The sequence below is a fragment of the Megalops cyprinoides genome, chromosome 8 (assembly GCF_013368585.1).
Source record: "Megalops cyprinoides isolate fMegCyp1 chromosome 8, fMegCyp1.pri, whole genome shotgun sequence".
Classification (NCBI taxonomy): domain Eukaryota; kingdom Metazoa; phylum Chordata; class Actinopteri; order Elopiformes; family Megalopidae; genus Megalops; species Megalops cyprinoides.
In genome coordinates, this window is record NC_050590.1 from 39,165,717 (window position 1) to 39,182,497 (window position 16,781).

At 43.8% G+C, this 16,781-nt stretch overlaps 1 protein-coding gene across 3 annotated transcripts in view; it reads right to left on the minus strand.

The window, feature by feature from the left end:
- The window catches only part of LOC118781729 (mitochondrial glutamate carrier 1-like), a 92,124-nt gene that overhangs the window by 22,629 nt on the left and 52,714 nt on the right, over positions 1-16,781 (minus strand). For all 3 annotated transcript variants that reach the window (XM_036534747.1, XM_036534746.1, XM_036534748.1), the window contains 3 exons: positions 12,451-12,714; positions 11,128-11,253; positions 22-77 (listed from right to left, as the gene is read on the minus strand). In XM_036534747.1, coding sequence (XP_036390640.1) covers positions 22-77; positions 11,128-11,253; positions 12,451-12,470 — 202 coding nt within the window. In that variant the 5' untranslated portion in view covers positions 12,471-12,714. The remainder of the gene's footprint in view (positions 1-21; positions 78-11,127; positions 11,254-12,450; positions 12,715-16,781) is intronic.

The window sequence follows — 16,781 nt, forward strand, 5'->3', positions numbered from 1 at the left end:
CACACACAGACACATGCCTACCTCTATACATGCCAAAGTAGCCCTCCGATCGGATGGTCTTGATAAGGCAGTCTGACCTATGGAGCAGACAAGCAGTCACAGTGATTGACAGAGGAGGACAGGATTCCACCCTCATCAACACTTGTTAGGATTCAGTCACAGACATATCACACACTCACACTTTTTGTTCTTTTTGTTGCTAACATCAATGCAGCTTGAGATAGTGTTCCTTCCAGGTAAGCATGAAAAGGTAAACCACCGACTGGATGGAGGAGGAAAGAGAAACCCTGGCAACAGCTTTGAAATTGGGAGAGAAATTGGGGGCTAATGTTTTGGTGCAGGAGAAAGAATGTGTAAATAGCTCTTTTGCTGGTGAGAACGCTAGTCAGTGTTTGTTGGGGCTACAACCATCATGGTCATTGTGGACAACGTATTTGTTTTTAACAAGATGCCTCTAGACAGTGTTTTTTGGGCCCACAACAGCATTAATTGTTTGTACGTGCTGGGACCTACTAGTCCGCATTTTGGAATCTCTCACCAAATTTCAGTTCCCTGGGGCTGGATGCTGGACTGTTGCCTCTGTGCCATCGTTTTTTGATAAGAATAAATGAAAATAAATGTAACAACCCACCACTGTGGCACCAGTGGCTGTTGGAGCCCAAAAGACAGAGCAGACCCAAGAAGAGATCCCATGAATCCATAAGTTGGCAAGTTCACCTTGGATATCTTGGATTGGGAGGTGTGCCTTGTGACACTTTTGGGTTTGTTTTGTTTTGGTTCATGCTGTTTTGTTAAACAAACTTTGTACTAGTACTTTGGGAGTTGCTTCGGATAAGAGCATCTGCTAAATGACTAAATGTCATGCAAATGTTTCCTTTTGCTCACACAACATACAATTAGGTTTGTTTAGTCAAAATGACAAGAAGTCTAACTCTAGAATGTTCTCTGTGGGAGACAAAACCTCTTTCTACCCCTTCATTGGGCTCGACAGTGTGTTCAAGAAACTCAGTGAAGTAAATTGTATCAGCACTCCAACAGGAGAAAGAACACTTGACTGTGAATGCGTTCAAGTGGTACCATAACAGATCCATGGTGTGTCTAGTTTCCCTCAGGGTGCCTGACAAGTCAGAGGAGATGCCTGCCTGTCCCAGCTCACATATTGTTGTGCAACAGTGATGTTTTAGGGAACCTTTATGCTATTCTATGCCATTTGTCCAAACCAGGAATCCACAACTTTTCACTGGAGCTTAGTGTTTCAAGGGTATCATAGATTCCCTATACCCAATCCAGGAATTGCATCACACATGAATGGCTCATTGAAAAACTTGTTCAACAACAGAATTACAGAAAAGAATCTGTACAAAAACATCCATTCTTTGGTACCAAAAAATAAATACATAAAATATGAAAACACACACTCACACACACATACACACACACTCTAATGGGCAAGGTGATGTGTTAGGACTCACTTCAGGGCATTCTCTTGCCAACACATTATCACTCATTCACATGCCTGTTAATTTTTGTTATGGGAATGCTGTGGCTGATGTCATTCTGCAGCTCAGGGCAGTCACCCACACAAAGTGGTTAAATGTTGTCACATCACCAATCTGACGATTAATCTACTGTCAGATAATCTAATAATTTTCCCCAAACTGTTCAAAATAAGAGAGGACTTTTAAATGCCACTTGGTAATAACCGATTATATTTTAGGAGGGGTTCCCATTCCAAATTTTTTAGTTTAAGAAATGGCTAGTTTGTGCATGAGTAATGTACTGTATGAAACAACATGTTTTACATGCACCTACATGTGATTGCAGAGAAATTACAGGGAGTTGTGATTTGACAGAAAAATAACACACATGAAATTCAGGCACTGCTGTCAAATGATTCAGTTTTATGTATTTATGTGATGCTTATTCATTTCATTAGTATATTTATATTTATGTTAAGTGTACCTAAAGTGACTTACAAGCGAGGCAGAATACAACAGTACATTATTGCGATGTTAGATTGTTTAACATAATGTACTTTAAAGTGGGTATAAACTGGTCAATACATCCACAGGAGAATAAAAACACAGCATGACAGTTCACAAGACAGAAAGGCATTGTGATGTGGTCTAATATGTAACTGGGCAAAATTCTTTTAGCTTACTCTCTAGCTTGCTAAATATTGATATTGAGGAAGTCTAAAGCATCTAGCTAGCAATATAAATGTAAATCACAATGTATGTAAGCAACTAGGGCTGATTAAACATTTTTTCATCTGACCCAACTGGCCACAGCAATGTTAGATTAGCTTGCTCATTTTGCTATGTACGTTTGCTCTGTTGCTAACTATCACATTGAGCTAGCTAAAAGGCTACTCTGTTATCTAAAATGCAAGCCAGTTAATGTTGGCAAGCTTGCTAAGTTAGTTCAGTCGAGTTTTCTAAAGGTATCTTTATTCTTTTCACAGATCATCTCATTCGCCAGCATCCAAACATGTTCAGCAACTCGGCTACGAGCACAAACAGTCAGGCGTTAAAGGTTTAGGTTTTGTCTAAATTACACATATAAACATTACCCTTTTTCCTAAACCTGCTGGAGAAAATGAAACCGGAGTTTAAGGTACCCTGTCGCTCACACTTCACCAACGTTGTGTTGAAAGATATGTATGAGGATACAGAGACTATGGTGCGTACACAGCTTCAGAAAGTGGAGGGCATTGCTCTTACTACCGATTCCTGGATCTCAAGAGCTACTGACAACTACGTAACGGTTACTGCACATGTAATTGATTCAGCATTTGTCCTGCAAACTTCTACCCTTGGATGCAGTCACACAGCACAAAACCTGTGTGAAAGCCTTGCAAACATGGAGAGTAAGTGGGAAATTCTACTGTGGGACCCACAGCCCGTGTATGTTACTGACAATGCTCAGAATATTACAAATGCCCTGCAGCTTCTCGAGTGACAACACACTGGCTGCATGGCCCACACGCTGAACCCTGCCGTGAAAAGGGGAATGGCTGTCCAAACAGTGAGTAGAGTTTTGGGAAAGTGCAGGTGCATTGTTGGACATTTTAAATGCAGTGTCACGGCATCCAGGTCCCTCACTGACAAACAGGTCCTTCTACAGCTACCACAGCACCGACTGGTGCAAGACATTGAAACCAGATGGAATTCTGCTTATGATATGTTGACCCGTATTGTTGAGCAGGAACCCGCTATTTGTGCAGTTCGCATCAGTTCCGGAAGGGCAGATGACAGAGATCTCATCCTCACGGAAATCAAGTTTGCTCAGATTAAAGACCTACTGCCTGTTCTCAAACCCTTCAAAGACGCCATCAGGATACTGAGCTCGGAGGCAAAGGTCACCTCTTCTCTACTTCTACCAATGCTGCAGAAGTTGTGAGCAGCATGAGCACGATATGCTGGTGATTCACCTATCCAGAGAGACTGTAAAGCTGAAATGAACCGGGATCTCGGCACACGCTACCAAACAGAGGCTGTCGTTCAGTTTGTGGAAATTGCTGCTCCCCTTGACCCACGTTTTAAAACACTCTGATTTTTTTTGACATGGACAATAAAGAAAATGTCTTTGAGAAACTTGAGGCCAAACTCATGTATTTAGCGACTGAAACGGGGGCGGAAATGGGTGAATAAGCTCTGACCCACGACCAGCCAAAGTGATGGCAACAGATTACCGTGATCGACTGACTAAGACTAGGTCTACAAGAATGTCCAGTTTCTTTGACATTTGTGAGAATAGTAGAGCAGACCGGCCCTTACCGCGAGACGCTGTGCAACATGAGCTGTCACTCTCCAAGGAGGAAACTCCCATCTCTATGACCAAATGTCCGTTGGATTGGTGGAGATGTCATGCTGTCATATATCCAACTCTGTCCAGGCTAGCGAAACGCTACCTCAGTGTGTCTGCTACTAGTGTCCCCAGCGAGAGGGTGTTCTCTGTGGCTGGCAACATTGTCACTTCCCAGCATTCACGTTAGGATCCAAACAATGTGGACATGCTCATATTTCTCACTAAAAATACTGTTCATTAGGCTAGGCTTTGCATTGGCCACTGGGCCTAGTTCTGTTAACTAGAATGCAATGTCCAATGTTTTGCTAACTGTTAAGATGAGACTGATTTTATGTTGGCCTATTTTCGTAATGTTTTTAACAGTCTTTTCATAACGTTTGTAACAGACTTTATGTTGGCCTATAACATAAGCATATTGTTCTATCTAGGCGACACAAAATATCTCTCTTGGGAATGTATACGTAATAAAGCATATTATTTTCATTCAATGTGCCTACATTTATGATTTGCTGAAATTATTAGCCTGTTAATTTGTTATGATGACACAATCTGACCTGACCATTTGCTCGTTCACAATCAGGCTGGCTAATACAGCTCCAGCTAGTGGATATTATACGACACTGAATACCGATAAACCTTCACAACTTAGATAATTAAGGGTTTGTCTATTTATTTACGCCTATTTATATCTATCTGAAAAATGGCGATATATATCGATAATCATCTGGAAAATTTTCTGATTATCTATGCATGAAAAAGGCATCGATCCCAAGCCTAGAAAATACCATATGTCATTACATAAATGCAGTTTCTTATTCATCAGTCTTTTGAAATGAGTAAGGCTTCTTCTGACAGGGCTTGCTCTGAAGATGCCTGATGACAGAGCTTGCATTAACCTGCAAAGTGAATGAAGAAGCCTAAAATGATGGTTTTGGTTGTTGTTGTTCTAGTTATTTTTCGTTTACCTCACGATTTGTGATTGGTGTTATTTTTATGATCAAAATCCTACTGAAAGATAATAAAACAAACGAGAAATAATTGCTGCATCTTCCATATTGTTTACCCTAGCAACCACTTAGCAACACCCTGGCAACCACCCAACAACGCCCCAGCAACCACCTCATATACCTTAGTAACCATCTCGCAACGCCCTAGCAACCACCTAGTAACGCCCTAGCAACCACCTAGCAACACCCCTAGCAAACCACTTAGCCACATCCTAGCAATCGTCTCATATACGTTATTACGTTTGGCTGCCGGGTTGCAATCTCACACTGCATTTTCTTCAGAAAATGCACTTTTTTAGTTAGTGTGATTGCAATGTGAAGCATGCAAGCAACAACTATTGTTATCCGATAGTTTTATTAGTGTGATTGCAATGCAAAGTACTGTTATCTGATAGTTTTATTTTTCTTTTCTTCTCCTTATTCTTCTTCTTCTTCTTATTCCACCAAATTTTGCCCCGCTTCTCCTCCCACAGTTTTCAAGATATGGATTCCCAAACTAAATGTAACCCTTCCGGTCTGACCCCCGATCGGTGTGCTTGTATACAGCTAAGCCGTACCTGCACTCGTTTCTCCGGTTTTTGTCATTTTTTCATCCCTTTTTTGCCATAGACTCCCATTCACTTTTCAAAATCACCCCCCTCACACTTCATGGCCTTCCCGCTCGCTCACTTTTCACCCCCATAGCCACCATACCTCCCCATGTAGCCTCGTGACAAATCACACAACACTCATCCAAGACCGTCTTGACCCGCACTCATCTTTTTGTCATTTTTTAATCAGTTTTTTTACTCATTATTCATCCCCTCCATCCTGCACTTGACTTCCACTTCATTTTTCAAAGTCCTATCACATGGTCACACTTAGACCATCAGCAACGTACCTTATATGCTTGGCTCAGGTCATGCCACCCAACACTCACTGAAACCCATACTGGACCCCACACTTGTCTTTTACTCGTTTATTCATCCTTCCATCCTCCCATTGACTTCAATTCATTTCAATTTCAATTCTTACCGCTCAGTCACCTTTGGCTAGACAGTCACCATACCACATATGCTGCCTCAGGTCAAATCAACCCAACACTCATTGAAAGCCATACTGTCCGATTCACTTACCACTCAGTCACCATTTGACCAATAGCCACAGGACCTGATATGGTGCTTTGAGTCATGTGACCCAACACTCACCAAAGGTGGGTGTGTCCCTAGCACCCATATTGTTTACCCTAGCAACAATGACCTCCAATGACCAGGTCCTCTGCCAGTCCACAGCTGACATAAGGAATACTCTACACAGAGTAAACCCACAGAAAGCTGCTGGACCAGACAACATACCTGGTCGGGTGCTCAGAGAATGCACTCCTCGAGCACAGTGACAGTACCTGCTTGCCTCAAAACAACCAGGAACATACCAGTGCCCAAGAAGTCAACCGTGTCCTGCTTACCAGCACCATGACTACCAGCCTGTAGCTCTCACACCCATTATGACAAAGTGCTTTGAGAGGCTGGTACTGAGGCACATGAAGGCCCATCTCCCAGACCATCTGGACCCATTGCCGTTTGCCTACTGCTCCAACTGGACAACTGATAATGCCATCACTACATCCCTCCACCTCACACTCTCCCACCTGGTCAGAAAGGACAATTATACCAGAATGCTGTTCAAAGACTTTAGTTCAGCATTCAACACAATCATTCCGCAGAGGCTGGTAGGGAAGCTGAGCCTACTGGGCATGAACACCTCTCTCTGTAATTGGATCCTGGACTTCCTGACTGACAGGCCTCAGTCTGTCAGTATAGGAAAGAACACCTCCAGGGTCATCATGCTAAGCACACTGTTGTTCACACTGCTGATGCATGACTGTGCTGCCCAGCAGCTGCCACAGCTCAAATCACATCATCAAGTTCGCAGATGAGACGACAGTGGTGGGGCTCATCAGTAACAATGATAAGAATAAGAATAAGAATAAGAAATACTTTATTAATCCCGAAGGAAATTTGAGTGGCACAACTGCACCGTCCGGCACACATCAAAAACAACAAAAGAATAAATTGAATAAAATAAATAAAAAGGTATAAAATACAACAAATAGAAAGAAGTTTGTGCAATTATGCGTTGAGAAGTTATCATGCTTGTGCTATGATTATATACATAAAATGAATTATGAAACAAGAACAAACAAGGGTAAGGTTATTGCTATTATACAGTGTGATGTGCAGTAGAAAAACAGTTATTGTTGTACAATACGCAAAACAATGATAACTGTATAGTGCAAATCCTGACCAGATGGCTAGAGAACAGTTATTGTCCCATGTGCAACGATTATGTGTGTGGGGGGGAGGGGGCAGCACAGGGCATCAGGTGCCAGTCAATCCCATGTTGCAGCAGAGAGGGGAGGAGTTGTATAGTTTGATGGATGCAGGCAGGAAAGACCTTCTGTGCCTCTCAGTGGAACATTTTGGGGAGATCAGCCTGCCACTGAAGGTGCTCTTCATCTTCACAAGCCCGTCATGGAGAGGATGGGAGGTGTTGTTTAGGATGCTCACCAGCTTGTTAAGCATCCTTCTCTCCGCCAGCGCCCATAGTAAGTCCAGCACAATTCCGCCACCTATGACAGAACTGGCTTTCCTGATGAGCTTGTTCAGTCTGTTTGCATCCCCAGCTTTCAGACCACACCCCCAGCACACCACTGCGTAGAAGATGGCACTGGAAACCAGACTGGTAGAACATCTGCAGCATCTTGTTGCAGACGTTGAAGGATCGTAGTCTCCGCAGGAAGTAAAGCCGACTCTGGCCCTTCTTGTAAAGGGCCTCTGTGTCCATAGTCCACTCCAGCCTGTCATCTAAGTGCACTCCAAGGTATTTGTAGGAGTGGACTACTTCAACTTCTGCACCATGGATTGCGACAGGGGTCCGAGCAGGTTTATACTTGCGGAAGTCCACAACCAGCTCCTTCATCTTGCTGACGTTTAGCTGCAGATGGTTCAGGCTGCATCACTCCACGAAGCTGTCTATCAGTCCCCTGTATTCAGCCTCCTGTTGCCCCTCGATACACCCCGCGATAACGGAGTCATCAGAGAACTTCTGAAGGTGGCATAACTCTGAGTTGTGAACAGGAAGGGAGAGAGGACGGTCCCCTGGGGTGCCCCTGTGCTGCTCAGTACTGTCTCTGACACACTGCTCCCAAGTCTCACATACTGTGGTCTGTTGGTCAGGTAGTCAGTAATCCAGGTCACAAGCGGGGCGTCCACTCGCATGCACCTGAGCTTGTCTCCCAGCAATAAATGCTGTATGGTGTTGAAGGCACTGGAGAAGTCAAAAAACATGACTCTCACAGTGCTTCCAGCCTCGTCAAGATGGGAGTAGGCCCGGTGCAGCAGGTATATGATGGCGTCCTCCACTCCGATGCGTTCCTGGTAAGCAAACTGCTCGTCTGACCAGGGGTCTGAAGTGGGAGAGGACAAGCCTCTTCAGGGTCTTCATCACATGTGATGTTAACGCCACTGGCCTGTAGTCATTTAAGACCTTGGGGGTGCCCCTTCTTGGGCACAGGGACCAGGCATGATGTTTTCCATAGTGCGGGAACCTTTACAAGTCTCAGGCTCAGACTGAAGATGTTTTGGAAGACTCCACAAAGCTGTTCAGCACAACCCTTAAGCACCTCAGGCCCCACGCCGTCGCTTTGCCTGAGTGGAGTCTTTCCAGTTGCCTCCTCACCTGGTCAGTTGTGATGGTTGGGGAGAGTGGCGAGGGGGGAAGGGCAGTCCCCGGTACAGGGGCCTGAGAGGGTCTGGAGGGGGGGCTGTATGGTGATATGGGAGGTGTGAATAGTCGAGGGGCTGGGGGGTGGGTGGACCAGGGCTTCAGTATCAAACCTATTGAAAAACAGGTTCAACTCATTGGCCCTGGCCATGCAGTCTTCTCTCACACGGCTGCTGGTCTGGTTGTAGCCGGTGATTCTCCTCATGCCGTTCCACAGCTCCCTTGTGTTGTTCTGTTGAAGCCTGCACTCCATCTTCCTCCTATAGGCGTCCTTGCCCTCCTTGATCTTGATGTTAAGTGTCTTCTGGACCTTCTTAATCTCCTCCCTGTCCTCGGCTCTGAAGGCCCTCTTTTTGTTATTAAGGAGAGCCTTAATGTCACTGGTAATCCAGGGTTTGTTATTTGGAAAAGATTGTACTGTGCGGGTGGGGATGACGTTGTCCACACAGAAGTTGATGTAGCCCGTGATGTATTGAGTAAGCTCTTCTACATCCTCTCCGTGAGGCTCAGTCAGAGCCTCCCAGTCAGTAGCCTCAAAACAACCCCTGAGAGCCTCAACTGCATCACGTGACCACCTCCTGAATGTCTTGGTGGTTGCAGGTTGCCGCTGGACAAGAGGCTTATACTGGGGTGAGAGGTGGACCAGGCTGTGATCCGATCTGCCAAGTGGGGGCAGGGCTGTGGAGCTGTATGCGTCTTTAGCGTTGGCATACAGTAAGTCCAGGGTTTTATTGTTTCTGGTTGGACAGTCAACAAACTGGGTGAAATTTGTCATAGTGGAAGACAGAGTCACGTGGTTGAAGTCTCCAGATATCGTGATGACAGCGCTGGGGTGCTGTGACTGGAGCTCCGCCGTCACTGAGTGGATGACGTCACACGCTGTGTTTGCGTTGGCCGATGGCGGAACATAAACAGCGATCATTATCGCATGTGAGAATTCCCTCGGCAAATAATACGGACGTAGACCGACGGCTAAGAGTTCAATGTCCGGACTGCAAACTCTCTCCTTGACAGTAATATGCCCTGGGTTGCACCATCTGTTGTTAATGAGAACGGCAAGCCCCTCTCCTTTTTTCTTACCTCTCTTCCTTCGGTCTCTGCATACAGTCTGCATACAGAGCAGAGGTCAGTCGGCTGGTGGACTGGTGTCGAGACAACAATCTGTCTTTTAACGCTGAAAAAACTAAAGAGAAGATTGTTGACTTCAGGAAGTTCCCTGCTGTTTAGACTCCCTTGGACATCGACAGCTCTGCCATGGAGACAGTCAACAGTGTCAAGTTCCTGGGAGTGCACATAGCGAGGGACCTCACCTGGACAATCAACACCACCACCATAACCAAAAAGGCCCAGCAATGTCTCCACTTTCTGCAGAGGCTGAAGAAGGCCAGCCTCCCCCCTCCCATCCTCATCACCTTTTACCGAGGGACTGTAGAGAGCATCCTCTGCAGTTGCATCACCGTCTGGTTTTGGAATTGCCCCCAGAGCACAGCATGCCCCTGCCCAGTCCCCTGGACTGAGCACATAGCCACTTTAAAAAAGTGAAATCTGTTTACATATTTACTTGCACTCTCTGCCTTACAATCTGATGTCGTGTTACTTTGTCTATTTATTTATTGTCTTGTTATCCTGTCTATTTATTGTCTTGTTATTGTCTATTTATTGTCCTGTGTATTTATTCACTTGTATTGAATGTAGCACCATGGGTCCCAGGGCAACGTTATTTCAACCCTACTGTACACTGCATATGGGTGGGCTGACAATAAAACCTCTCTGACTCTGAAGTTAAATCAATGTTTCCTCAAAGCTAAAATTAGCTAGAATTTTTCCAATCTAGTGTTCTAATCGCACCGGTTTTAGCATACACGCTAAACGGCAAATCATACCGGTGTGACTGTATGTGCAAAAGGGTTAAAGGAGTAATGTTTTATATCATTTTATTTATTTTATTTTAGTATGTTGCTGTTCATGATGTCGCACTATGTGGGACAAGTTCTTGCTCCAATGCACTTCAATGCATTTTTAATAAAATCTGTCTGATTTAACTATCTATTTGATAATTATTTGACAGTCTGCTGTAGTGCAATATGGGTCAAATCTTGCTAATGACATTATAGCCTAACATAATGTGTGTGACATTCTTCATAATCGATAACCAACTTTAAGTTGGTGTGTCTTGACGTTCTGGTTTGATCTTTGATGTGCTTTAGCCCCAAAAAGGCTGAAAACCTCTGTTCTATTACACCGCACCACACTCCACATGCCTGGTAGAGTACAGGTAGGATTGTGGAAACGGGTGGGTTGTAACAGGTTGGACTAGCTTTTTCCCTTTACAGCCACTTACAATTGAGCCAAGAGAAGCCAGTTTGTAGCACACACAAGATGCCCTGCTTGTGCACAGGTTGGAAGGGGGTTAGTACATGTACTTACATGCTGGTGGGAATTAATACATATATGTAGGTACTGGTATAGAGACAAGTTGGCGATAAATACATATGTGTACAGCATGTGCTGATGTAGATGAGTGATGACAATTAATACATATACATACATGCTGGTGTAGAGGCGGGATCCATTTTGCTGGTTCTGGAGGCGGGTCTTGGCCAGGTCAATGGGAAATACACAGGTTACCCCTATTAGCCCTGCGATCCCACCATTGATCAACTTGGCAGGCAAACTGGGACAGAGTCAGAATGATAGGGAGAGTGTGACAGAGAGAGCAATAAAAGGAGAAGAGAACAAAGAGACCCAGAGAGACAGAAAAACAGAGAAAGAGAGATGAGAAAGGAGAAACAGGCAGAGAGAGAGAAGAGAATGGAGCAGAAGGGAAAATAAAATAGTTTACTGTTTCTGTTGATGGCACAGTACTCTATTTAATATTTGCTTTTAATATGCAGTGGCGACATATTACAATGCATTGGCTACACAAAATGTCATCACAAAATGTCACATCACAATTTTGGGAGGAAAAAAAAAAGGGAAAATAAATAATTACAGCGTTAATATCCAGAACACTATCCCCTACTCTCTTTACTCTTCACCCCCTCTCTCTATTCACCCTACTCTTTCCCCTCTCTCTACTTTCCCTTCTCACTCCTTTTCCATTCTCTCTACTCTTCCTTCTCTGTCTACTCCCCCCGCACTCTTCCCCCTCTATCTCTTCTCTCTGCTTTTCTTCCTCTATTCTTCTGTCTCTCTCTCTCTACTCCCACCCTCTACTCTTTCCCCTCTATCTCCACTCTTCACCCTCCTGTCCTCTCCCCTCTCAAATGCAAATTCAAACAAGCTTTATTGGTATGACCATACAAATGTACAGTACTGCCAAAGCAATATTCATGTAAATATGCAAACAAACTGACAGACTCCCACCCTTCTACTTATACCACCACTGTCTCTACTCTTGTCCATCTACTCTCCTCTCTCTACTCTTCCCCTCTCTCTGCTCTTCCTCCTCTCTCTCCTCTTACCCCTCTCTCTCTACTCCTACCCCTCTACTCTCCCCCTTTACTCTTTCCCTCTACCTCTACTCTACCGCTCCTTTTTGACCTCCAATTTCTCTACTTCCCCCTACTCTTCCATTTCCCTATTCTCTAATTTCTATTCTCCTTCTCTCTACTCTTCCCACTCCTTCTAATCTTTCCCCTATCATTATTTCCCCCATTTCTCTACTCTCCCGGTCTCTCTACTCTTCCAATCCTCTCTACTCCTCTCCTTCCCTCTATAATCTTCCCTCTCTCATTCCTCTCCCTGTTTCTTTACTCTGCCCTGACTTTTCCCTATTTCTCCTCTCTCCCATTCTCTACTCTTCCCCCTCTCTACCCCTCCCTCTCAATACTTCCCCCTACCATTCCACTGTTTCTTCAGATGGACTTACCTGATCTGTTTATCAGCCATTTATGCAGGATCCTCAGGTCAGTCAGATTTTTCTGTATGGCAATGTGTCAGTCTGTTGCTGTGCTAGTATGTTCGTCAGTCAGTGTGTCAGTTTGTTAGTCGGTTGAGGTGTCAGTGCCTTTGTCAATGTATTAGGGTCTTTTTCAGTCAGTGTGTTAGTTGGTCACTGTATTAGTGTGTCAGCCAATGAGTCTGCTACTGCGTCATTCAGTCTTTGTCAGCAGCCACGTGTGGTTTGTGGTATCTGAAACAGATAAAAAGAGTGAAAAAAGTGATAAATCATGAACTTCAGCAGAATAGTCACTGTCTCCCTACTGTTTTCTCGATAACTCCATAAATAGGTGCATGAATCCTCCCTCTCTGTCACTCCCATCTCCAGAAATATATCCCTAAAATAGCTGTACTCAGGCAACAAGGTTGCCACTTTGTTCAAATCCAGTTCCCAAAGTCCATTCCAGAGCTCCTTTTTGACAGCAATGGCATGCAGTTATTTGGCAATATGAGCTGTCTCTTCAAAGGACGGTTCCACAGTAATTATAGTCATAACTATAGTGCAGTGAACTAACTGCAGTGAACCTGACAGTGCTAAGCTGGTATCAAAAGGTTTAAAAACCACTCTCTACTGGTCTAATTGCTTCAGTGCAGAGACGTCCAGTCTTGGATTTCTAAAGTGACAGATCTAAAATGATAGCTCAACAGCAGGAAAATGACTAATTAAACACTATTATACTTTCTACTGTTTTTAAGCAAGTTAATAATGAGGGGAATCAAATATGATAGCAAATTGTTAAAACAACAGCATTAGCACTCATAATACTGTCATATGCACATTTATTCAGCAGGCGCATTTATCCAGAGCGATTTCCAGCACAAAAGCACAGAAGTATAACCATTCAAGCTGAATAAGCAGCAGTGTCAGATCAGGCTAACAGCACTCCCAGACCAGTGAGTGTGAGCATAACACTATTCAAGCCCTACCATATCTTAACATGTGTGAACCTGACTAGACAGCCTAGAAACGAAGGGAAGCCAAAAACTCAAAAACTACCACACATCACAATCACTACATTACAGAATCCAAAACGCCCTGTGATACTACACATGAAATAAACAGCAAGTAGTACATGTAACACAAGTAGCAGATGTTAGGGGGGCGGAGTTGGAACCTAGATGCAGTCTGAAGAGGTGGGTCTTTAGTCTGCTTTGGAAGATGGCTAGTGATTCCACTGTTTTGACGCCTGTGGGAAGTCCACTCCACCACTGAGGGACCAGTACAGACAGGGATCATAACTGAGAGGAGCAACCCTGTGGGATTTGGGACAGTCAGTGGCCCCGTGGTTAAAGAGGGTTGTGATCTTGGCGGTACATAAGGTTTTAAGACCAGTTGTAAGTATGAGGGGGTTGTCCCACTGTCCTGTATGTCAACACCAAAGTTATGAATTTGATGTGAGCCAACAAAGTGAGGTGAGGAGTGGAGTGACTTGAATACATTTAGGGACATTGTAGACAAGTGTTGCAGCTGCATTCTGGATTAGTTGTAGAGGTTTAACTGCACAGGTGTTACAGTAGTCCAGGCGTGAGACGACCAGGGCCTGAACCAAGAGCTGTATAGAATACATAGTGATGTAGTGGCAGATCCTTCTGATGTTGTACAAAAAGAATCTACACCCCTTCTCTCACCCCCTGAGAGAAGGACAGTTGGCTATCAAGCCAAAGTTGCATCAGAATTGCATTAACATCAGCCCCATTCTATGACCAGCTGAGGGTGGGCTGGGCACAATGCTGACAGGTTAAGAGGTCCTTTCCTACTTCCTCACTTTCCACCTCCTTTTGCACCAATGTCACAATCCCACTGCCTCCAAACCACCCTCCCACCTCTCTCTCTTTTCCTTGACATATCTGAACTTTACTTGGCCTTTCTGCAGCTGAAATCTAAATATGTTCAATTGGCACCAGCATGTATTATGCAGAACACCGTTTTTAGTTGGAGGGTTCAGACAAGGCCTTGTTGGGAATCCTTCTTAAACAAGATGAGCAACTCAGCTTGTCAAACACTCCCTCTCTCTGACCATCTGTCTCCCTTTTGCCCTCCCCCTCTGTTCTCACTTCTTCTTTCCTCCATGGAGTGTTTCTCTGGCCTCTCTTCTTCCCCTCTGTTCCTCTTCTTCCCTTTCACCAGTTTATGCTATATCAGTTACACTGTGGCTTATTATTATATGCCTCTCTCCTCCCACACTCCTTTTGTCCAATTCTATTTTACAGAGATTACTACAGGAGTCGCACATGTGCCTCAACAAATTAGCAAAATCGTAATAATAAAAATGGTGATAATAAGACACTCAGCTGCATCTTGACAAAAGGTACAATCATGTGTTTATGCTTTTATTTGTACATTATTACACATGCATGTATGTGTATATGTGTGGCATGCATGTGTGCAAGGCAGAATTTGGGTGTGTGTGTGCTTGAATCTTGAATACTGGGGCACAATATCATTTAGGAGGGGATGCATGCGCACACGTGTGTGTGTGTGTGTGTGTGTGTGTGTGTGTGAGTTCACAGGGAAGGGTGAAATGTGTGGGTTTGTAACAAAGTCTGAACGTGGACCCATACTCATCCTCCACTGCAGAGCTCAACCACACAGCCAGGGCAGACAATCACATGCACAATCCCTAATGTGCCAGTACCATGGTAACCACCATCCCTAGTGATTCAGTGTCATAGTAACCACCATCCCCATCACCACAGCACACATTGTGCTGGTGACGACAGGACATTGAAGATTCCCTGCTTTCTATGAACCACATCTTCCATTTTATTTTGAGATTGTCCCTTAAAGTGGACATGAAACAGCCTAATTTTGACGAGTTTTGTACAGAATTAAGTGTGTTGGAATTTATTTTGAGAAAATTTTAGATTTTAAACGATTACACGTTAAATTATAATAGATTTATGTTTGGTACTAACTTATTCTTTCGCTCTGGCTTGCCGCCATATTGCCGTTGTGTCACTGACTATGTCATGAGGTTGGTTAGTTGGAAAGTCAACCAAGGAAGACAGCAGTTGTGGTGGTGGTACGTAGAATTTCGAGAGACACTTGCTTGTTGTTCGAGAGAAAGGTAATAAAAAAAAAATCAATAAAATAATTTTTAAATCAATATTTTGTGTCAAATTATTGATTTCTTTAGTAAGTAGCCGTGTAATAAGCTGATAATGTACAGCTTTGTGTCGGGGTCCTGCATCACCCTGTCGGGGTTTATTTCGCAATAATGACCGGCTCGTTGTACATTATCCCTTACATATTATCTATTCATTATCTTGTAAACTAGATGGCTGTGCTTTGACGGGAAAAGACGTAACATAATCCTGGTCGTACCTCTTTCTGCTCTGCCAGATGGGCGTGCCGTTGGGCCCTTTCCTTACGGCGCACAGCTACTTCTTTGCTATTAGACTGGGTCGGACGGTCTGTACACCCAATCTTATAAGAGTCAAACACAGGGAGCAGACTTCAGCTTGTTGGTCCAGTGACCCACCAATACGCCTGACTCTCGTCCACATCGTCCGCGTTTACAAAGTGCTCGCTACAAATCCTAGCATCACGGCTAACTGGGGGATTCTTTTGTTTCAGTGCAGCTAGTCAACGATAAAGAACTGCTTGCCACTTTAGAGGCAAAGTATGAAAGTGGACAATCTTTCTTTGGTTTTTGACTCTGTAAAATTCATTGCTGCATCCAGGGGCAATACAAAAGTGACCCGTCGCTTTTTAGTTTGGCTTTTCTTATTTTCCATTGAGTCAGTGATTGTCAGTGCTGTCACTAGTTAGCTAATGTGAACTAGTGTAGAAAGACCAAGACAACCAACCTCATGACGTCACGTTCTACACTAAAACAAGATGGCGCTACGCTTGTTTCAAAAATGTAACTTAGATTACTTATTATTTTATTTTATTATTATTTTTAATCCAGTTTCACTGACAGTGTTAAAACTATAAGGATTTTTAGAGTGGGAATCCATCTTGTAAATTATGCTAACTAATCTAGTGTTTCATGTCCACTTTAAAAGAAAAAAATGAAAGAATGTTATTCCCAATGAAAAAACACCAAAGTTTTTCTACCTAAAATTATACTTAAAAATGACTGTTTCCACAGAATCAGAGAGATTACCTCATTAGACACTGTATAAGGTTCAAAGCTATCCCTACTGCAGGAGCACAGCTATAACACTCATACATGTACATTTATTCATTTGGCAGATGCTATTACACAGAGCGACTTACAAAGGTACATTCAATAGTTTAGGCGTGTAGGTGTA